This window comes from Agelaius phoeniceus, chromosome 1 (genome assembly GCF_051311805.1).
Source record: "Agelaius phoeniceus isolate bAgePho1 chromosome 1, bAgePho1.hap1, whole genome shotgun sequence".
In the NCBI taxonomy this organism is placed as follows: domain Eukaryota; kingdom Metazoa; phylum Chordata; class Aves; order Passeriformes; family Icteridae; genus Agelaius; species Agelaius phoeniceus.
The window spans coordinates 40,553,498-40,576,031 of record NC_135265.1 but is presented as its reverse complement, the minus strand read 5'-3'; the positions used below and the strand labels follow the sequence as shown (position 1 = coordinate 40,576,031).

The window sequence follows — 22,534 nt, the reverse complement described above, 5'->3', positions numbered from 1 at the left end:
TACTCAAATATTCTACTCCTGCCTGTATACCATAGCATGCATTATTATTTTGAAGCATAGTAGTGCAATACAACATAGTAGTATACATACATTGATCCTAATGTTTTTTTTTGTATATGCTTAAATAAAATGTGCAATGTTTGAGGAATTTCAGCATTGTGGCATAACTTATACATGTGTCAGATGGATCCTACTTGCTTTTATAGTCTTTGCACAAGAGATTTAGTGATTGTGAGTTCAGTGATGCTGACAGTTACTGTGTTTTAACCCACTGTTAAGTTCATTTGACAAGAAGTTTGCTATGTCAATGATGAAGGTAGTACTGTTAGCTAGAACACTGTTTATTTTTATCTTGTTTTGTAGAGAAGGTTCTAATGGGAACAAAAATCCCAAACCCAAGAAAGGTATTTGCAATGTTCTTAGATACCTTTTTTGAACCAGTTCCTGAAAATTTATTCTAGACATCCAGTCCCAAATTCCAAATAGCAATATGTACTACAGAGCAGCTTACTTGTATTCTTGTGTTTTTATGGGACCTCTATTTTCATCACTGTTCTTTGTTTCCTTTTCTTGTGCTTTTATGGGACCTCTATTTTCATCTCTGTTCTTTTGTTTCCTTTTGCCTTGCATTAAGTAAGACACATGGATTTTTTTATTCTGAAAAATTGAAATTTTTTACTCTGATGAAAACTGAGTTCTGATTTCATGAATCAATCATTGAAGTGAACTTCCTTTTCTGTATTGAAGGATGCCTCATTGCTTAGAGTATGTTTCACTTAGTTAAGTGCTTGTTAGGGGCTACCTATGCTGGAGTATTCTCCAGTGAATGCCTGAGCTTGCTGATAGGTTTTTTTGTTAGCCAGTGCATATATGATATATGCTTAAATATTTCTCTAATAGTTTCAGATTTATTTTTTCAAGAATGAAAAAAAGCAGCTAACTGATCTAAGAGCATAATGTCTCCTGTAACTCCCAACTTACATGTTTTGTTCAGCAAACATGAAAATTTCACACACACAGACTTGGTTTTGCCCATCCTTGAACACCTGTATCCCCAGGTACAATCTTTCTTGACAGTTATCTTACATGTATCACTTCCATTTTTTAGGGTATTTTATTCTTAATACTCTTTTTACAAGAGTTTATGGGATATATGCTGAAACAAGAAACCAGTATAATATGATGAGCATATACTAATTTACTTTTCTTTTTATTATGCTTTGGTAAACCTCTAATAAGCTGGTAAACCAAACATGCATATTTGCATATTAGTTCTTAGGCTCCTTAGGGGGTTGTGTGTGTTAGGACATGTTTGTGATTTATCAGGTATACTTATGGAATTTAGTTATTACTGTAGTGATTATTATAGGCAACCAAATCTGCTCTATTGGTCCTATTTTCTTTACTGCTCTGCAGTTGTGACATTTTAATAGTTGAGTTTTGAGGCTTTTGTTCTTAAAGGAGGTTTGTATCTGTAGGATCCACTCATTGATTGTTTGGGGGGAGGAGAATGTATGTGACCTTTACCTAGGCATGCTTTCTGCACCTCCTTCTCGTTAATTTTTCTGGGGTTGTTCAACTTACTGGTCTCTGTAGTGCTTGGTATGAATGTGAAAGTAAATGTGTATAGTTTGCTGTTTGTTTGTTTGACGGCATGGTACATGAAACCAGCATGTTTTGGATTTCAGGGATTGTAGGAGAAGTCATCAGTAATGTTTTCAAGGAGACTGGTCATCCCAGGAAAAGTGTTTGTGGCAAATGGGAGAAATGGTATCACCAAACCTTTTAATGGAAGTACTAATATGTGCATAAACAGTCTCTCTTCCTGCTTAAGGGAGAACTGAAAAATCCATTACAAACTCCAGTCTGAAGGAGCCATCACAAGACTGTGTTCTCTTCATAAGAAATTAGTAGGACATAGAAACTAGAGCAACAAAAGTAACAAGGGATTTTGGAGAAATGTTTGGTTTTAGGGGCTATTGGTGGGGCTATTGGTAAGTCACAGCAAGAAGATATGGAGAAGGGGCTGTATATCTCATTTTTGTGCCCTCTTCAAAAATATGTATTAGACTACAGCTGCCTGGGAAAATTCTCAATAAAACAAGACTCTTATTGGAAGACAGCTGCATTTAACACATTTAGATATGTTTGATCATGATCACTTTTTAAAAATTAAAAATTCTTTGTACATAACAGATAGAGTTAATACAAGTCTTGCAATATTTTGATTTTTTAGTTTATTTTTTGGATGGATTAGCCGCTGCTGTGCAATTAGGAATAAGGAATTACAGAAAAATTGAAGAGTCAGTTTCAAGAGATAATTTTTTTTTGTTAACAAATCCTACTCTGACTTAAGATAATATCTTCTCCCTCAGATCTTTGGCATTCTAATTAGTACTCCTCAGTAATTTCCGACTTTCCTAATGTCTGGTATCAGATCTGCTCTTACCTCTTATCTTACTTGCATGAGTATGACACTTTGGCCCATAAAGCTTGCAATTTACTATGTAAATTGTTAATGCATATTTGTATCTGTGTGGGTTTTGTTTGGTTTGTTTGAATTTAATATAATCTATCCCTTTTGTAAGCCTCATGGTGTTCCATTTGTTTTATCTCAGGGGAAGGCCTTTCAGCCTCCCGGCACTCTTTGCGAACAGGTCTCTCTGCCTCCAATCTTTCCCTGAGAGCAGACAGCCGTTTGTCGGTTCTTCTCAGTTACCTTCTTCCTTCTTCAAGAGCTGGGAGCCCGGCAGCCTCAAGGTGTACAACCCCTGTAACCACCCCTCAAAACACTCCACCCTCCAGCCCTACCTGCAGCCCAAGCACAAGTGCCCAGCCAAGCCCGCTTCAGGGCAAGGAATTGCTGGTGTCATCTGCCAGTGATGATATTCCTTCAGTAGTAATCCACCCACCTGAGGAAGACTTAGAAGTGCAGGAAAGCCAGGAAAAGAAGACAGAGGAAAATATTGGCAAAACACCAGGCAACTATTGAAATTTAAGCTGTCCATGTGTGATGCTCTCTGCATCTGGATCACTTGCACTGCGATGTTTTTGGCACAAAGAAATATGATAACTGTTACCTCTGCCTGCATGTTTATCTATTCTCAGTTGTGACTGTCTTCTTGTTTGGCATTTTTAACTTTTTAGCTTTTAACTAAAGCAAGCAAAAAATTCTTTAATTAACATTTATTTGTGTAATTAAAAAGGAATATGGTTTTAAAATCTAATATATAAGCAAAATGTCAAAAATGGTGGCCTTTTCCTTTCACTCACCTACAGTCCATAGCAGGTTTTGCTTTGGTTTTGCCAGTGGTTGAGGTAATGTCTTAAACCAGTGTTGGATATCCTGAGATAGGTACAGCTGAAACCATGGTAAAGTATTAGAGGTGAATATGAATAGAATTAGGAAGGATACAATTATTAGTGGCTTTCATAGTTTAGTTGTATCATGAAGCTTTCAAGCAGTTTTATTTTTGCTTTTGTGCTTTTTAAAACCATGACTGTTAAAACCAGCAGTAGTTAACTGATTAAATGATCAGGTTCAGTTCACCTGCAGCTGTTTCTGGATAGTTCTTCATTAGTTCACTGCTTCAGCATCAGACACTCCATTAGCATTTTGCTGTGTTTGATAGGCAGAATTGGAGACAGTAGTTAGGAGCTTGTTCTCGTAGGCCAGAGCTCAGCAATTTATTATTTTGTTATCTGCAAAGCCTTTCTTCTTTATATGCAAAAAGGGTTTGTAGGCGTATAGATAAGTTGAAAGAAACTGTTAGAACTTTCCATCCTTTCTTGAAATGTTTTTAGTAAAAGTTTCATAACATTTGCATTCTGCATACGTACGGTCATACTAGCTTTACTTTTGCAAAATTACCAGCTATTTAGAAACTTCACAATTCTACCTGGCAGATTGTGTTTTTAAGGGGGAATCATCTTTCTTTTTGGTCATCAGGCTCTTCCTCCCCTTCCTAGAAATTTGTCTTGCCAAAATCCTGCTTGTAGGTTTGACTGCTTTAGGCCTGTGTGTGTTGGGAGCAGGGAGACTGATCTCCCTTGGTTTTTCCATCAGTTGAGGCTTTGCTTGCTTTCTTCCTCACTTGTTTAATAAATAAGAGCACACTGTTACATTTAACAGTGGAAATATGCTGACAGAGAAGAAAGAGGCTGTGGTTATCTGCCTTTTCACATTAGCAGCCAAGTCACTGAAAAGGAAAGAAACTACGTCACAGTTTTTTATCTTCAGTTGAAGTATAGAGGCCTCATCATTATTTAAATTCAGAAAAGCAAACACAAATCTCTTTTTCTGACTTCCTTATGGGAAATTAAGAGAATTCACGTGACGATAATTCTGTCACAGGTCATCTTCCAAACGTGCTTTGAAATCAGAAGTAAAATAATAGCTGTAATTGTTTTTCCAGTTCTCATTTCTCTGACAGGAATGACAGCATGCCAGACACAAGATCTTTATAATCCAGGAGAAGGCAAATAAATGAAGCTCAAGTACATGATGCTATTACTATCATCACTAGTAAGGCTTTCTACTAGAATCTCCAAGTCATGTTCAAATCAGTTTTATTCTTCATACAGATACTTCTCATAAAGAAAAAAGTCTGAAAGGCATGATTTCCCAGTTAATCCATAAGTCTTTCCAGAGAATGATAAACACCAACAATGAAGATATTTTTGTTTTCTGGGGTTTCCCCTGCTTTTTTAGTTCAAGAAATCATCTGACCATAGAAAGATACAGTTTTTCCTTAGATTTGGTTTTGAGGACATTCTCAGACTATGACTTCAGGGCTGCAACTGGACCAATTTCTGTCTTGGGAGGCAAGAGTCAAAGAAAACCCTGACAAGGAAGTCAACTTCCTGGTATTAACTAAGAAAAAAAACCAAATGAATCTTCCTGGTTCATTCCACTATAGGTTATGGTCTGTACCACCTCTCTAGTAATTCAGAATATTGCCGTCTGAATACATTTTACACATCTGTATGATTGAGTTTGGTTTGCCTCCTGTGAGGGTGAGGAGCTGTGTTAATTTTCTAATAGGTGGGTTTTTTCTGTATACATTCCTCTGTCATTTGCCTTGTGTTATTCAGACTTTTATTTTTTAGTTTTCATAAATAGCTGGAAGGTTACTGAACTTAATGTGAGTTACTGTAAAAGGAGGGAAAAGAGACACACCTTTGGTCTACCACTTAATTTTAATCAGCCAGTCATCAGTTCATAGTAAGTCAACTAGACAAAGGCTTCTCTTAATAATGTTTTTTTAATTTTGTCATCAGTTGAAGATCAGTGTTTGTTTTCCCATCTTTGAACTGTTGAATAATGAATTCCATAGGAAGGGCTGGGAAGTGAGCTGTGTCACAGCTAAAAATTAACAGTTAATTCACCAGCATCACTGAGGTTTCATAATGTCTGTGAACAGCAGCAAAGAAGTATGTTTTAAAAGGTCTTTTTGTCCACTGAGAAATGTACTTTGAAACTGAGCAAAATAACATTTACAACGGCTTTCCTCTTACAGTAATTGCTTCCTGAAACTATTGATTCAGAGAAGTTTGCCTATTTGCCCTCTAGTAGTAATTTGAACTAATTTGAACTTTTTTTTTTTTGCATTAGAGCTGCATTGGACTTTAGTTTTAAAAATTTATTTTTATTTCCTCAAGTACAAATATGGTTGACTTCATATTTAGAAGATTTGTATTATATAATTTTTGCTTTTCTAAATACAGTTATTTTGAAATAGTCATGCTTAGATGTTGAACTCATATATTACTCATCTTTTTCATATGAAACAGATGTGAGACAACTGTATGTAATCTTCTTGCTTTCTTTTTTCTGTAGATATTGTTGATTAGATTTTTGTGATCACAGTATTAAGTGTAGTTGGCTAGAAAAAGCACATGATTTTTAGTGATGGTGTAGTTATAAATACCTTAACTTGAATTTGTGAGGTTTTATTCCAAATTACTCCAGACTCACTTCACTGTAGTCTTTCAGAGGAGGCAAGTGGTGCATCTGCCTAACTAACATCAGGAAGAGCCCTGTGTTTTTAAGGATCCCCTCAGTAGCTTCATAACAATGAATTTCTCTGTCTTACAATCTGAAAAGTACTTCTAGGTAGTTGTCCTTGAGTTTGCATCTACTGAACTGGAGAAGAGAGGGAAATAAGTTCTTTTATTGATGTGAGACTGGAATAGAAGTGTTTCACTCTTAAAGAAGATTAATTCTTCGATTCAGAGTTTCTCTATAAATAGCAGATTGATGGATATGTGTAATGAAGGCAGTCTCATATGGAAATGCTTGCTCAGGTCTGAAAACCTGTCAGCAGTATTGTCTTGTGAGAGCAGCAGTCTGTCCAACTGCAAGGCTGACGGAAAGGAAAACTATTCACACATGGTTTAGGATCAGACAAATATTCCTGTGTCAGTGCCAAAACTTGTGAGCCTTGACTGTGACTGACCGGTGAAATTTTGAAGGCAAACCTTTCAGAAGAATCACTTTAGCACTGAAATAATAAATATTTCTGCTAATATGTGGAATCCTTATTCACTGTCCTTCTCCTTGATTGTCTCTGTTTTTGTTCTAGTCTCTGCTTGCTCTTGCTCACAGTGTTTTTCCAGAAAATGCAAAGCGATGCATTATCACTCATCTTTCATCAGTTAAAAACATTCTAAGTTACCTGTATTGCTACAGAGAAGGGGGAAAATGAAGAAGTTTATATGTCTAAACTTTTGTATTAGGCTGCTCTTCTGCAACAACTGTTTAATATTTCTAGTTCTACAAACGTCAACTCCTAAGCAGTTAAATACTTAAATCAGCTGATTTCATAGGTGGTTGATGGTATGATTCTTGTGAATAACATATAAATCTTGGAGCAGAAGAGTAGAATGTATTTTTTGTTGTTGGGGCTTTTCTTGTTGTTGTGTTGGCTCATTGTGCATGTTAGGATTTATGAAGGAAATGACAGCCTATTAACTTGGATTTGGTTTTTGCTTCAGGACAAAACACCTGCACCACTTACATCCCTTATGAACTGTAAGAATGAAAATTAGTGGTAAAGGCTTGGACCTGCATGTTTTTGTTGATATGATGACTTTTTGATAGAGCTTTTTGAAAACAAAGATGGGGAAGAAGTGAAGTGAATTCGGTCATCATTTGAAATGCTAAAAAAAAATTCAAAATGGGGAAATAATAGACATGGGGGTATGCAAGTAGTTATGTGGCAGTAGTTAAAATAGAGCAGTAGCCTGAAGATAGCCAGAGAGGGTTTCATATATATCTTGGCTGGAGAGATGCTTGACCTAAATACAAACTTTCTCCATGTAATACAATGTTTAGGCTTCAGTCTTTATCTAGATGTGGTTTTGAAGGCATGTGGAAGCATGTTCTGTCACCACAGCTGGAAGGTCTAGTGTAGACAAGCAAGAAGGCCAAATGCATTTCTAGTGCATGTTAAACTGAACAAGCAAAAGCTCTGTAATTCAAAAGGTGGGATTTGGGCTTGGTTATACATGCCTAGACCAGCTTTTAAATGTTAATTGGGTAGAGAGAACCATGATGCAACATGGAATTCAGTGTGTTTGAATGCTTGGGTTACTTGCCTTTTGCACCCTTTACTGAACCTGCAATTCGGTGCTGCTGGCAATGTAGCAGGATTCATAACACAGTTTTGTTTTGGTGCAAGTGTTAGAGGGAAGCTGTATACTGAACTTGAAAAACTTTGTGTGTACTCTTCAGCTCAAGCGTATATTCTACATAGCAACACGTGGTTGGATGAATAGTGGGAGCTTAGGTCTGCTGATTGAAAGCATGGTTTGCAAGCTATCCTTCATGTAGTACACTACTTACTTTTACAGCTTAGTTAACTTAGTTGACTACATTCCCTGTAGTTGTAGCCTGAGGCTTGCTGACACTTTTTACAATTACAGTAACTGCTACACAGCAGACTAGAGGTGTTTGCATTTGGTGTCCAAGGACTTCTTAGTACAGTGAAGATGCTATATCCTAACTACTGAATCAGTTATGATTAAAATGCCAGAAGTTATCTTTTCTGCAATTAAAGTAGCTGATGTTTTCTGGTGACTGTTTTGCAAATGGCCATCATTTGGGGCAATACCTAATTTTTTTAATTATGTCATTTTTTTGACAACACAGTGACTTGTTTAATGTTGCATTTATGATACTAATGTAGGGCACTTACTGAATAACGTGCACTTTTGCGTTAAGCAAGCTGCCACATTGAGTTTTGGTAGTGTTTCACACTCAGTTCATTTCCTGCACCATTTTGAACTTATCTCCTTTGTTTTAATTTAGGGCTGTTGGCATCTCCACAGTCAGCACCTGGAAATTTGGACACTGGGAAAAGTGTAGATGTTAAAGCTACTGGGACAGGAGGAAGCAGAGAAAACAGCACTGTTGATTTTAGTAAGGTAAGTAACATTAAACACCTTAGTGTTTAGCATCAATTAACTATGTAACAAAAACTGTGCTGGTTGTAACATCCCCCTTAGTTACAACTAAGACATGTGTACCAGTGTACACATGAAATAGGTACTGAGAGATAACTTGTGTCACAATATGATCTAGGCTAAATGTGTCACATGTTTTAAAATTCTTCCCAGCGGAATGCTTCTCAGTATTTTGGTAACATAAGAGTGCAGCTGCTGTACTTTCTCATGCAGATGGAGATATTTACACTTCTGCTATTAAGGCTCTTCTGAAAGCAGTTTTGTACATTGTGTTGTAAATTATTTTTCTAGAACTTTTTGTTGGTTCCTTTTTTTTTGTGAAGAGGGCTTTTAAGTAGAATTTGCTTTATATATATATTGAGTTTCCTCTACAAAAGTTGTTGTACATCTTAGTCATTAGTAACACGTAATGCCACTTTCTAAAAGAAACCTTGTAAAAAATCTACTGTAAATCTCATATATTTCTTTCATAATCTAAATTTGCTGGGCAAGTTTCATTGTGGCTGTTACTATAAAGTTCAGTCAGAAGTGTCATCTATACTGTGAAATATTGTAAGAAAATTGTTTTGCCAAGTTAAATAATTTTGCTTAAGGAAAGCTAACTTACACTGTAGTTCTGATCTGATCATGGCAGGTGCCATATATTCCTGCTCCTCTGTCACAGTTTATATATTTTTGCTTGGCCTGTCCTTGTGTACACCTGCCTTGTCTCCTGTTGGACAGGAGTCAGCCTCCTGGCACTGTAGTTGTGGCACACTTGGTGTGGGACTCAAGAGGCCATCTGTAAGTTCTCTAGCTAGCAGTGTCACTGGTGCTTGTGTGTGTGTGTATGTGAACACAGAGTTCATGTGCTGTACCATTTTCTAATGCACTTCTGTAATTATGTACAGAAATGAAGGTGAAGATTTTCAGCCATCATATTCTTTATGATTTGTATGAACATACAAATTATTTTTCAAAATTATGACATACTTGAAATACACGGCTGTGAAATAACTTACTGCATTCTAGAAACCATGTGTAATTACATGAACTCTCCTTACTTAATTGTGCATAGATTTTGTTAATTTATGTCCGATCACGGAATGTTTGTCATGATAATATTAGAAAGGTGATTATGCAGTTTGGAGTCTTCTAGAATATACTAGGTGTTAGTAATTCTAACTTATAGAAAATAGTTTATTATTATTTGGCTGGCTGGCTGACATTTTCTAAATGTGTTTGTCTTTTCTGTATTGTGGGATATTTAATTTGCTTTTTAATTTTTCTTTGTAGCATAAATGTCTTGTAAATTCTGATAAACATAATTATGTTATGGAATTTCTGCTGAGAAATGTAAGGGATTAAACACTTGTTTCGTCTTTGTATGAATAGGTTGATATGAACTTCATGAGGAAAATTCCTTCAGGAGCAGAAGCATCAAATGTGTTAGTGGGAGAAGTAGATTTTTTAGAAAGACCTATTATTGCTTTTGTGAGGCTCTCCCCTGCTGTGCTTCTCTCGGGTCTCACAGAGGTTCCGGTTCCTACACGGTAAATAAATGCCTGGAAATTCTGGCTTTACTTATGCAATAGGATAATAATATTTAAGATCTCAGATAGCTGTAAATTTTTATATACACTGTATTAAGCTCAAAAAATGTAGAGTTTTGTTTAACATTATGTCAGTCATTTGCTGCAAAATTTGAAGGAATGAGATCTGCCACAAAATTCTCTGAATGCATTATATATCTTTATATATATCTCTATATACACACACACATACATAGATACATCTATATACATGTAAAGATGCTGTCTTAAGCAAGTGTAGGATTTGTAACTGAAAGTTGATTTGGAGTAAAAGCAATGAGTCTTCCAAGTTTGTGCTGACATTTTGAAGATGGGCACGAAGATAGTTATAGTTCCCTTCGGTGTGACACAGCTTGTCAGTGGGGAAGAGCACACTGAAGGTCTGAAGGTCTGTCTAATCTGAACATCTGTTCTTTTTATACAAATGCTCTGCATATGAATGACTTAGGTGGTGAAAAAACAATTTTTTATTATATGCCCAATTCTACATGATTGACATTGGAGTAGTCAATCTTCAGCTTTCAGTCTGCAGTATGCTATCCAGCCTGGTGCAGTCACCTGTGCTCCCCCAGTCCCAAGGATCTCACCACTACACTTGTAGGTATGTTTACCACAGATGTTCAAAACTTCAAAATACAGGTCTCATGATGAAGGTAGAAGATAATTTCATCAATCATCATGGATAACAATTCATTTTCTGTGCACATTGATGTATTGGACTGTTCCGTGGTGTTTGCCCATACATTTGTATTTATGTTTTTTTGGTGGATTTTTAATGTTTCAAAATGATCAAAGTGTTTGTTTATCTTCATGATTTTCAGCTTATACACTCTATTGAAGGGCAAAAATACATATATGTGAGAATTTTTGGAGAGTAGTTGACAGGAGTACTCAATGTTTTTTGGGAAATTCCAAAATTTCTGCATACTGATTACTGTGGCTGAATCTATTCTGTACTAAGTTTTTCAGAATGGTTTGGACTTGCAGATCTGGAATAGCATACTGGGATTCTTAAGATGCACTCTCGTTTTCAGTTAGGGTAGTAAACTTGCAAAGGAGACAGAAGTGACCTTTTTGTACAATGAGTTGGAAGAAAGTGCTATTTTTTTCAGATGTATTGTGCTTAGGAATGTCATTTTCATGAAATATAGGAAGAGGGTTGTGAAACAAATTACTGAGGTTCACTCTTTGGTTTGTATCCTTTTGAATTTATAAAATGTTACTCCTGTTCAAGGTTTTGGTGAGTTGTATGTTAGGCACTGTTACTGCACAAGGATCTGCTAATATATGCTGTGACTCGACCCCCAGATTGGATCAGCTTCCCAGAATGTCACTTACTTTTATAGGTGTTCCAACACCCAAGTTCCTTTCCTTTCCACTGACACAAGACTAGGATAGACTATATGAGTATGCCCAAGTGTACTGCAGGAAGTACAGTAGGTGCATCCTCTGTGTGCTATGGCCACTCACAGCAGGTGAGGGGGTTGAACTCCCATGAAAAGGTGATCATCAGGGAATGTAGGACAGGTCATAGAGCTCCTAGGCTGCCACTTAAGGGGTCTTTGCTACTGGGAATGTCAGAAAGGCTTAGAATCCAGAGGAAATATTCATTGAGCTCTAGTCTGTGGATTTCTACAGTCTTTAAGGCATTACAAGAAGTTTAAAAATTAGGCTTAATTAAGAAGATATCTGAGTAATTTTGGGTCAGGATTTGAGTTCCTTACAGTAATGACTTTAAGCTGAATCTTTTCAGTGTTGCAGCAGTCTTTTAAGATCGTAAGCGGTAAAAATGGGATTTTTACTTCACCACTAAATTTTCTTTTAAATATTAATTTGAAAAAACCCCTTTTGAATATATGCAGATGAGTCAGCCATACTCACCTGTATTACTTTCTCCACAGGTTTTTGTTTTTGTTGTTGGGACCAGTAGGAAAATGTCCACAGTACCATGAAATTGGACGATCAATAGCAACACTTATGACAGATGACGTGAGTGATCTGTTTTAAATGCTTGTAGTTAGAGTCTAGAATGAGGTATTTGCCAACTGATTTCAGTAAATGATTTGGAGTAGTAGGTTAAAGAAAAAACCTCAAACTAGTTAAATGAAGAACTGTAAACTTAATTACTTTTTGTGTTAGTGAAGTCGATAATGGTAAATTAACTTCTCTCCTTGTCTGTCTTGAAATCCTAAATGTATTTCTGAAAAAAAATTTGGCCTTAATGTATACATTTCATTTTTATGTTAAATTCATTATCAGAACTATTAAATAGAACTGCTTTTGGTATGAGCCACTGTATGTCAGAAAGGACATAAGCAGCTGCGCAAGTGCTCAGGAAACAAAGTTTTAAAAATGCGTGCAATTGAGTCATCATCATTTTTTTTTTAATCTAAGCCAGATCAAAGAAATAAAATAAGGATTTTAATAGCCTTTTGAAGTCATGTGCTTAGAGCCCTATTGGTTTTAAAGACCGCAGGAGGGAACCAGGACTTTTAATTTAAGAGTGATGCCATCTTACTGAGCAAAATTAGGATGTTTTAATTTTGACTTCACATTGAGCGCCACCTACTGAATTGCTGATAATTTTTAAGGTTATCTAGCAGAAATGTAAGTACTTTTTACTCTAGAACAATTTGAAGTTTGGTAATGTAAACTAGAAATTTGTCATTTTGCAATTGGTAACAAGTCTGTGAATACAGTTTTTGTTCAATGTGAGAATTGAATTTTAAAAGCTCTAGTTACAGCTTCTGATCTTTTTTAGATAGGCTGATCTGATTTTTAGGAATAGTCTAGATCACTGAAATAGAAAAAAAATCAATTATTTGATGGTCTAAAAAGACCTGAGTAGACTTCAGAGATCTATTTTAAGATTAGAAGATTTAATGATCAGATTTAATGATATTTGGAGAAAACCAGTTCAGGTTTAAAATGTACAGAACAATTTCGAATCATCTTCTACAAGCAGTTTTACAGTAAAATAGCATTTTTTCCCTGTGTGTGTATAAAATATATCTTGGAGTTCATGTTGTAGTAGTCTATAAAATGGTATAGGATTTTTTAGTAGGATTGCTTTCTTGTGCTTTTTAAGCAGTCTTCTAAACTTAATTAAGGTAGATGTATAAAAATGCATTCTTATTCTTAATAAAAGCTTGTGGTTTGGTTTGAAGCTTATTTGAAGTATTTTTTGTCATGATTTAGCACAGCATAGTGGTACAATGGCTGTAAGGCAGAATTAGTCAGACAATAGTACATGAACTTGATGTCCTGAAAATTGAAGGTTAACTTTCATTTAACTTTAGAAATTACCACAATATTAGTTTTGAGTTTGAAGATAAAACTTCCATGTCTTGTGGTCCATAGGAATGTGCATACCAGTAGTTTTTAATTTAAAAGTATGCAAGTAAAGTAAAAGCCAAACTTTTGAGGACCTACAAAATATTTTCCATACCTTTTAATCAAGTTTAATCATTATATAATGCTAATCAGTTCCTCTTTCAGAAAAAATAAAATAAAAATGAGTGTTGAGTACTTTCTTCTTGTAGGTTTTCCATGATGTTGCCTATAAAGCAAAAGACCGAAATGATTTGTTGTCAGGAATTGATGAGTTTTTAGACCAAGTGACAGTCCTGCCTCCGGGAGAGTGGGATCCATCTATACGAATTGAGCCACCAAAAAATGTTCCTTCCCAGGTAAGAGGAAAAAAAAAGGTCCAGTCTGTCTTGGAGTGAGGGGGCCTAAACTGAATATAGGATTTGAGCTGCTGAGTACAGAGGGACAATCACTGCCCTTGTCCTGCTGGCCACACTCTACTTGACACATGCCAAGATCTCGTTAGCCTTTCTGGCCACCTGGCCACACTGCTGGCTCCTATCCAGATGGCTGTAAAGCATCAGGAAAGTCCCCACATCCATTTTGCAAGAAAAAGTTGATTGTTCATTTAAGTTACAAAAAAAAAAAAAAAATTAAGAAGGGGAAAAAGGCCTTAATCAGTTTTCTGCTATGCTGTTAATTTTACTTACAATATTTCCTTTTGAAATACTGAAATGAGTTCATGTGGGAACTGGAAGAATTGGTGAGAAATTGTACTTGAGTTCATATTACCAAATTCTGTGAGTAGTCTAGCAGTGGCCAGCAAGAATATTTAAATTATTGTAAGAACTTCTGTTTGCATGCAGCATTCATTACAGTGTTCAATGTGTTTTGTGTAGCATATACTGATAACAGAATGTTTATGAAATAGATACAAATTGATCATACTGCTCAGTTGTGATGATGCAGGCTTACAATGAGAGCTGAGGAAAGTGAGTCCTTGGAGAGATTTTCTTCCTCTCCTCCCTCTTTACAACTTAAAGGAATTTGGGCCTCCAGGATCAAAAGTAGGGGAGAGACCAGAGCTTTTTGTTCAGAAGGTTGACATTGGTGTCGAGTCCTGTGGTGGTTTGGCAGAGTGGGTGGAATAGAATGGGGTAACAGCAGTGCAGTCTATTCATGAGTAGCCTGAGGTTACCATGTAACTTGTTTCCAAAATAAGCTGGGCTCAGGGTTTTTTGGAAGGCAGGCTCAGCTGAAAAATTTATGAGGAGCTGGTAAGCAGCTTGCTCAGCAGGGGAATTACTTCTCATTTATATTTCAACTAAATACTCTGTGTATCATAAAAAGAGGTCAGTTTCTGATACATGTTAAATGTTTCTGCTCTGTAAATGGTTGAAGAAAAATAATATCTAAAGATTCCTGACTCATGGTTGAGCCTCTACTGTGTGTTGAACATCTCGGCTTTGTTTCATTGTGTTTCAGTAATCTATTTCTTATAGGTAGAGGGAAGATGAATACTGTTGTGCAAGGTACTAATAAGGTCTTCTGGGTGGTGTTGTACAGTTCTAGTCATCTGTTCTCAACAAAAGATTGGTTTGGAAAATGGAGGACTGCTGATGAGCTGGGAATATGAAAAAGGGTGTGGAAGGCATAGGATTTGTGCACACTCTCTTTTAATTATACTTTTTAGTGTAAAAGCAGTCTCAAAGTATTTTTTTCCTTTTTCCTTTTTTCCCCCCACATCTCTTCTGTAGGCGAAAAGGAAGGCACCTAAATTTCCAAATGGATCTACTCCTACAGGAAGGGATCTTAAAGAAGAAGGCCATCATGCTGGACCTGAACTTCAGAGAACTGGAAGGTGTGTTCACTTCCCTAAATGCTAGCTTCCATAAAGAAATAGAAGTGATAAATCTTCATCGTAATGATTGACATTTAAACATTAAAAAATTACGGTACAAGTGTCAGAGCGCATCCTTTGTCCTTTTCAAGTGTTGGATTCTTGCCTGTAAGTGCCAATCTGCTTAAAGTATTTCCAAGCCTCTGGCAATGTTTCTCAACACATTTGTGAAGGATTTCACATAAGATGCTGCCTAATTTAACTAACTGACTTTTAAAAGTTGGGTTTTAAGTTTTAATCTTCAGGGGCTTGCAATTATCATAATTACAGCAGGAATATGCAACTTTCAGTGTTTGGCTAGGTACTAAAAAATCCCATTAATGCAAATCTGTTTTATTAAGCGTGTATGAAATGGAACAATAAGAAATGAAAAGTGGCACAAAGTAGTTTAGTATTGGTTAGCTTTGGGTTTCAGTCAGGTTTCTTATAGAGATAAAATAAAACAGAAGGAGTTTCTTTCAGTTACTGTTGTTTTCTGTTAATTCTAAAATATTTGCTAAAGAAGTCTTCAACATTGGAAATACCTGGTTATGATTAAACTTTAATATCTGAATTGAGAGTAGAGATTAAATCAACTGAAAAATTTTGGAGTATATGTACAGTGTTGTTATCCCCAGAATAATAAACTTCTAAATCAAATGCATCTTTTTCATACATTTGCAAGAAAGACTTCACAACATTTGTGTTGATTTTTACCATTGTGGCTTTGTTATAATTACCTTTTACTGTTTTTGTACACAGTATGTGGAGCTAAAAAGTTCATTTCTGCTCACAAAATTATCTGTAGATAAGACTTTTCTTTTTCTTAGGAGTGTTTGGGGTTTTTTTAATAATTAAAAATAAAACAAATTTTTCTAAGTGCAAATTAATGTCTATTATTTTGGAATCTTTAAGATTTTTTAAAATTGATTTTTAAATTCTTGGTAATAACTTACCCAGCTGAACTAACTGGAATATCTGTGTTCTCCAGATAGGAACACTGTTAAAAATGATAGACCTAAATTTATTTATTGACGTCATCATATGTATGTAGTGAATTTAAATAAAAAGCTACAACTGTATGTTGGAGTGGTAATATTGAAATGCGATAATGCAGTGATCTTGGTTGAGGTTTAGCATATTTCTCTGTTCCATTGTTTTGAATATCATAAGACAGATTTGACTTTAAGCATCATTTAGGTGAAATTGTTTGCAAAGTTATTTTTTCAGTATCTAGCCCATATATTTAAAAAAAAAAACGTAGTCAGCTTTTAAAAATGTGGGAAACCTGCTTGATTATGTTTGGAATACTCCCAAATTGGAGTAGATAAGATTCTCATTGACGTTTTTAATTGTTATGCTTTAATCTGCATTATGAAATAGCTAATTTGTGCCAGCAATAGGCACTGGCAGTCATGTGTAGCCCATAGTTTTAAACTAGCTAGAATCCTTTAGTGTACAGTTTGACGAGTTTCATCTCACCTATTTAGGCTTTTTGGTGGTTTGATACTTGACATCAAAAGGAAAGCACCTTTTTTCTTGAGTGACTTCAAGGATGCATTAAGCCTGCAGTGCCTGGCCTCGATTCTTTTCCTATACTGTGCCTGTATGTCTCCTGTAATCACTTTTGGAGGGCTCCTGGGAGAAGCTACAGAAGGCAGAATAGTGAGTACAAAGAATGGTAGCGGCCAGGCTTTTAGACCTTCAGAGGCAAGTCACTGTGTGCATTTGTCTCATTTATTTATACTTGTATTTGAAGAATTTACCCACAGCACTTGATTAGCCTGCCCCAAAGCAGATCTTCCCCAAAAGGTAATTGCTATGGAAAGTGTGGGGAACCTATGTGAACAGGAGAAGATGCACAGGGGAGGTAAAAAATGTTTATCCTGCCTTATTGGATGAATGGCTTCATGAATTGAGAAAAGGCTTGCATTGCCTTCTTTTTGGCTGCTTAAGAGCAATAAATAGCAGTAAAGGTGCACCATCCCACTGGGCCTGCTTTAGGCAAAGTCAGAGGCTCAAGGTGGATAGCCAAGAGTATGTACTGGCCTTGAGTAGACCTATGAGGATGATAATGCCTGCAGTGTGTGGCCAGCAGTCCATTTATGAAACTGACAGGATGTGTTTATGCTTGCACTAATACATATGTTGCTCACAACAGAATAAAGTGTTTGAGGTTTATCAGCAGAAAATACTCTTCATTGTAAATTATTCAAATGTAAACCATATGCATACAAAATTTTGGTAGTGTTATGTTGGGCAGTAGACAATACCAGCACCTTTTCACCAGCAGTTTTTGAAGCAGGGAAGAATTACTTAATATCAGCAGTGTTAGTAACTTAGTGTCAATTGGCTTATGAGGAATCTAGTTTGAAGTGTATTTTCTGTTTTTAAATCTATCACAAAAAAACAAGGCTCTGTCCTTTTATGGGAGGGACAGATATATTCAGACATGTCTTTTACAAATGCTAAGATGCTGTTGAAACTTATGTTACAAAATTCTTCTTGATACTTAATGAAAATTTTAAGCTTATACTGTATTAAAATTTAGTTAACTGTTTTATTTCTTTCAATTATTGCTGTTGACTCAGATATTTGTTTATTGATGTAGCACTTCAGGCTGATAGAAAATACAGAAATCAATTATATCTTTTCTGTGTGCTGGTTTTCCCACTGTAAATGTAGGAATGATTACTAAAATGACAGTGTAACTTTTGAATGTACAACATGTATAATAATGAAACTACCCTCCTTTCAAAGCTTGATTCTCAAACACCTTCTTTCTTTTAGCTATCTGGAATTGTTTGCGGGTTTGTTCCTGCCTTCAGATACTTGGTGTGCATCATTGAATAAAACATTTAGTTACTGCACACACATGTTCAAGCACAGTAGCTGACATTGTAAGGTACACAGTTTGTCTTTGAAACCTTCCCTCGCATTCTCAGAGGCCATCACCTCCACAGTGCTCCTGTCCCTGCCACCCTGACTGAGAGCCCCAAGGTTAATGCATTGACTAACCAAAAACACTAATTTGAAGGTAATAGAACGAGAGACTGGAATTATATTTTTTTTCTTAATGTTATGAACAAAGGACTCATTTTCATTTTTAATAGCCCAGTTCAGCAAATCATTTTGACCATTTTCGGATGATTTCCTGAATTGGAGCTCAAGTTTGAAGAATTCTGTTTTCTTAGGTTTACCTAATTTCAAAATAGCAAATCCTTTAAAGTTCCACTAGGAACACTGTAATTCCATTACAGGAATCTGTAATCCATGACCTCTCATAGTGGTAGGTGGTGTAATTAACTGTTTTCAAGTAAATTTAATATAATATTAGTGTTTAAAATTCTGGCCTCTCTCTTTAGAGGTACATTGTAACTGGGTATTTTTGGCAGAAAATATTACAGGGAAACACTTAATTCAAGAACTGAAGTAGATACCTTAATTCCTTGAAAAGAAATGCATTACCAGGTGGGACATTAGTTTACTGCTCATCTATTTTTGGTGTCATGTATACATAAAGCAATATTCTTCAGTAATTTCCCCCGCACCTTTGCCTGTCAGCTTGTTTTTTTTTTTTTTTTTTTTTTTTTTTTTTTTCTTTTATAATGCTTGGTTGATGCAGGTTTGATTCAGCACACTGTAGATATGGTGCAATACAGATATCTATTTTCTTTACAGAGACCATTAATTCTTTCTGTAAACAACATGTTGAGTAACTATTTTCTTTTTTTGTTTGTTTGGGGTTTTTTTTTTGTTTTAGGTTAGTTTTTTGGGTTTTGTTTTGTAAATTTGTATAATTGTTGGTATGCTTTTCCTTTAGAGCTGGCAGGACTAGTAACTTGTTCTCATGGTTTTGGATGGCTTTATGTTTCTCAAGGGTGAAGTTTTCAAAATCTTGTCCGTGGTATTGTTACTGCAAAACAGTGTTAAGTTATTCTTGTCTCAAACATGGATATTGATTGCAATGTGTTTGCATCTTGTCTTGTTTCTAAGTTAGTGCATCTTAAACCTGTATTTATGAAGATATGATGCTAAATGCTAACCTGAAAGATGGCAAAGTTACAGCATTTTTTTTCCCCCAAACAGAGTGCAATAGAGTCTCTCTTTGGAGCCTCATTAACTGGGATTGCCTATTCTCTCTTTGCTGGGCAACCTCTTACTATCTTGGGAAGCACAGGACCAGTTCTAGTATTTGAAAAAATATTATTTAAATTTTGCAGGTAAGTGATGTTTCTATTGACTTGATGCACTTTTTTAACATTCTAGCCTGTTAAAATAGCTGTGATTGAAAGCAGTTGTGCAGTAAATGTGTATGTCCATGAAGGTAAGTACAGTGGCAAGAGACTGAGAAATTGATATGATTTGGTAAAGCTGTGAGGCACTGGCAAACCTGAATGAGAAAATCAGTGAGAAGAAGTGGCAAGGACTCAAATAAAAGTTACATTCTGACTGTGTGAAGTTGTTGGCTTTGCTTCTGCAGGGGTAAGCAGAGATGGATCTACCCTCTATGAGAAACCATCTGGGTAGCTCTGGAGAGACCCATCCCCATGATGCTTCCCAAGCTAGGTAGTTGCACTGTCAGTCCTAGAAACATCTTGCAGTGTTGCTTTGCTTTGGTGGGAGATGAGACAAAAAAATTTCTGCTTCCTTCAGAGCTAATATCAAGCATGAGAAAAGTGCTGAAAACCTAAAAAGCTTGGCCTCAGTGTCTTTTCGAGTAGAATATAATAATGGTGGGTTTTGACTCAGTTAATGCTTTTTATTTCTTTCTTCACACAGGGATTATGGTCTTTCTTACCTCTCCCTGCGAGCTAGCATTGGTCTGTGGACTGCATTTCTGTGCATCGTGCTTGTAGCCACAGATGCCAGCAGCCTCGTGTGCTACATCACTCGATTTACTGAGGAAGCTTTTGCAGCACTCATATGTATCATATTTATTTATGAGGCTTTGGAAAAGCTTGTCCATTTGGGAGAAGTGTATCCCTTCAATATGCACAATGATTTGAATAAACTGACTTCATATTCGTAAGTACCAAGTTACTACTATCTGTTAGTGAAATAAATAGGGACATATAGAGAGACATATTGTTTACTAAATAGCAGTGAGTGCCACTTCCAGGAAGGGTAGGAGGAATGCTAGGGGTGGTATGGGCATGAGAAACATCAAAACAATTCTATTCAGGATGCTGTGAAATTGAATTTTCTGTGTTAGCTATGGGTGGTTGGAAGGGATAAGGGGTTGTGACAAAGCCTGCTTTAATACAGCTTTACTAAAGGTCAGAACAGGACTTCTGCTTGCTACTTCTAGGGAGTATAGTTTCATGAAATAGGATGAGTTGGGTTACCAGCTCACACCTGCCAGATGAAGATACTGCTTACTGTTGCTCAGAGAAAACTACTCATTTCTCATTTAAACAAAATCATTTAAATGTTGGTGCTCCCCTCCTGTTGGAGATGTGCATCTTCCAACTTCAGTTGTACCTGTGTGGTCACAGTGTGGGTGAGGGACCCCTAACAAAGTCATGTCCATGCACCTGGGGTGAGGGTCCTTGCTTGTTGCACTGGGGCAGTCATTCCCTAGTTGGAGAGCAGAATACTCAGTGTCCTGCTGGGCTGCTGCTCTGCCTCGCCCGGACAGTGATCCCCTTGCACACAGGGTGACTTCTAGCAGTGTCAAAACTGGTTTGGATTACTGTGTTTCCCCTCCAAGATCTCTGCTCACTTTTGCAATCATTCAGTGCTTCTTCAGGACTTTCTTCTAGGGGGGAAAGGGCAAACACCCTGTCAGGCTGCTTCTTGTGTTCTGTTCACACTTGACATTTACACTCACTTTCCTGTCTTTCCTGCCACTGTTAAGACCAGGCCGCATTGCCAGGAGTGGGCTGTGGAAGGACACTCACTCACTTATTTTTCCCTTCCTACTGGCTGCTCATCCTTCTGTTTCAGTGGCTCTAGGTGCTCACTGGACTTCTGTGTGGGTGTGTTCAATCCACTGAGCTGGCAGAAACTGTCCTGTAGGGCTTTGGGTACTTGCCACCTGACCGTGTTTTGCCATAGGCAGGCCATGAGGGTGGAGATGGGAAGGTGGGATTTTAATTTGGTTTAGCTCTGTGGTTTTTGGGACGTGCCACAGTGTTCAGCATGGGTTTGCCCTGCATTTTTTCCCTTACAAAGCTGTAGAAGATCCAGCTGTTCACAATTGCTTTCTTCCTCCTTTCCCTTTCCTTTTCTCCCCACTCTGTAACACCCAGTGGGGAAAAGGGTGCAGAAAAAGCACGTTCAGTTAATTGAGCCACAAGACAATCTCAAATACTCTTACATTTTTCTGGGTGTGGGTTTTTTCGTTTCTTTTCCTGCATTTCTACTTATCTACTTGGTGGCATACTTTTATCTTCATTGTCTTTGTTGAGAAATTTGTCAAGTCTTCCTTCAGCGTGGTTTTTTATGTTGCTGCTTTGACCAACAACTAATTATGTTTTGTCTCATCATGCTTATTGTTGCAATTCCATTCTCTATTGATGATTCTGTGTTGGCAACTGCTTTGTAGGAGCTACTGCTTTCCACTCCTTTCCCATTTCCTATTGCTGTTAGTTTAGAATTCAGTTAATAAAAGATAATTTGTTTACTTAGTATTTTCTAAATTCCCCAAACATTGTGCTATGCAAATCTATGTTCTTTTTGCCCATGTACATTTAATGTTTCTTCTTTCTTTACCTTCACACCACCAGGATGCAGATTTTCCCTTCCATGGTTCATTGGGGTTTTTTTCAGTGTCTTTAGTGAATCTCATAGAAAAAGGAGACTTATTTCTTGCTTACTACCTCTTTCTCCTCTTCTAAATAAATGTTTATGTGTTAAGCTTACCAGTTGGTCTACTTGAATAGCTTTATTTGAAAACATCCCATTAAATCAATATTTAGTCCATTGTGTTTTGTTTTTCTTTTTTAATCTGATGTGTACTTCTGTCAACCTGTCTGACAGAAAGGATTCTGCAGTGCGAGTTTGCAAAATGCTGCAATAGAGAGGGGGATTTTTACTTCTACAAAAATATTGCTAAAAATTATGTATACAGTTGCTTTAAAGCTGAGCACTGTAAGCATTTCTATCTTCAGTTAGCTCACTACATACTCAAATATGGTGTCTTTCTTGAGGGTGACCTGATTCTTCATTTCACCCACCGTCTCAATAGTCCTAGATCAGGTAAGGAAAAGCCTTGTACTCTGCTTCTTCCATAGAAGTTTGGGGTAAACTCTGGTTTAAACTCTTCAGGATTTTTGAATTTACTTCAAATTGCTGCATTTTGGCA

The 22,534-nt window shown here is 36.6% G+C and overlaps 1 protein-coding gene across 7 annotated transcripts in view; it reads left to right on the top strand.

The window, feature by feature from the left end:
* The window catches only part of SLC4A7 (solute carrier family 4 member 7), a 93,827-nt gene that overhangs the window by 53,272 nt on the left and 18,021 nt on the right, over positions 1 to 22,534 (top strand). For 4 of the 7 annotated variants that reach the window (XM_077176965.1, XM_077176957.1, XM_077176962.1 and 1 more), the window contains 9 exons: positions 8,312 to 8,427; positions 9,190 to 9,249; positions 9,841 to 9,998; positions 11,939 to 12,026; positions 13,580 to 13,726; positions 15,104 to 15,207; positions 16,716 to 16,890; positions 19,315 to 19,448; positions 20,008 to 20,253. In XM_077176965.1, the coding sequence (XP_077033080.1) occupies positions 8,312 to 8,427; positions 9,190 to 9,249; positions 9,841 to 9,998; positions 11,939 to 12,026; positions 13,580 to 13,726; positions 15,104 to 15,207; positions 16,716 to 16,890; positions 19,315 to 19,448; positions 20,008 to 20,253 (1,228 nt within the window). Of the gene's footprint in view, positions 1 to 2,618; positions 2,982 to 8,311; positions 8,428 to 9,189; positions 9,250 to 9,840; positions 9,999 to 11,938; positions 12,027 to 13,579; positions 13,727 to 15,103; positions 15,208 to 16,715; positions 16,891 to 19,314; positions 19,449 to 20,007; positions 20,254 to 22,534 lie in introns of all 7 variants that reach the window. The other 3 variants (XM_077176978.1, XM_077176970.1, XM_077176986.1) reach the window with 2 other exon arrangements.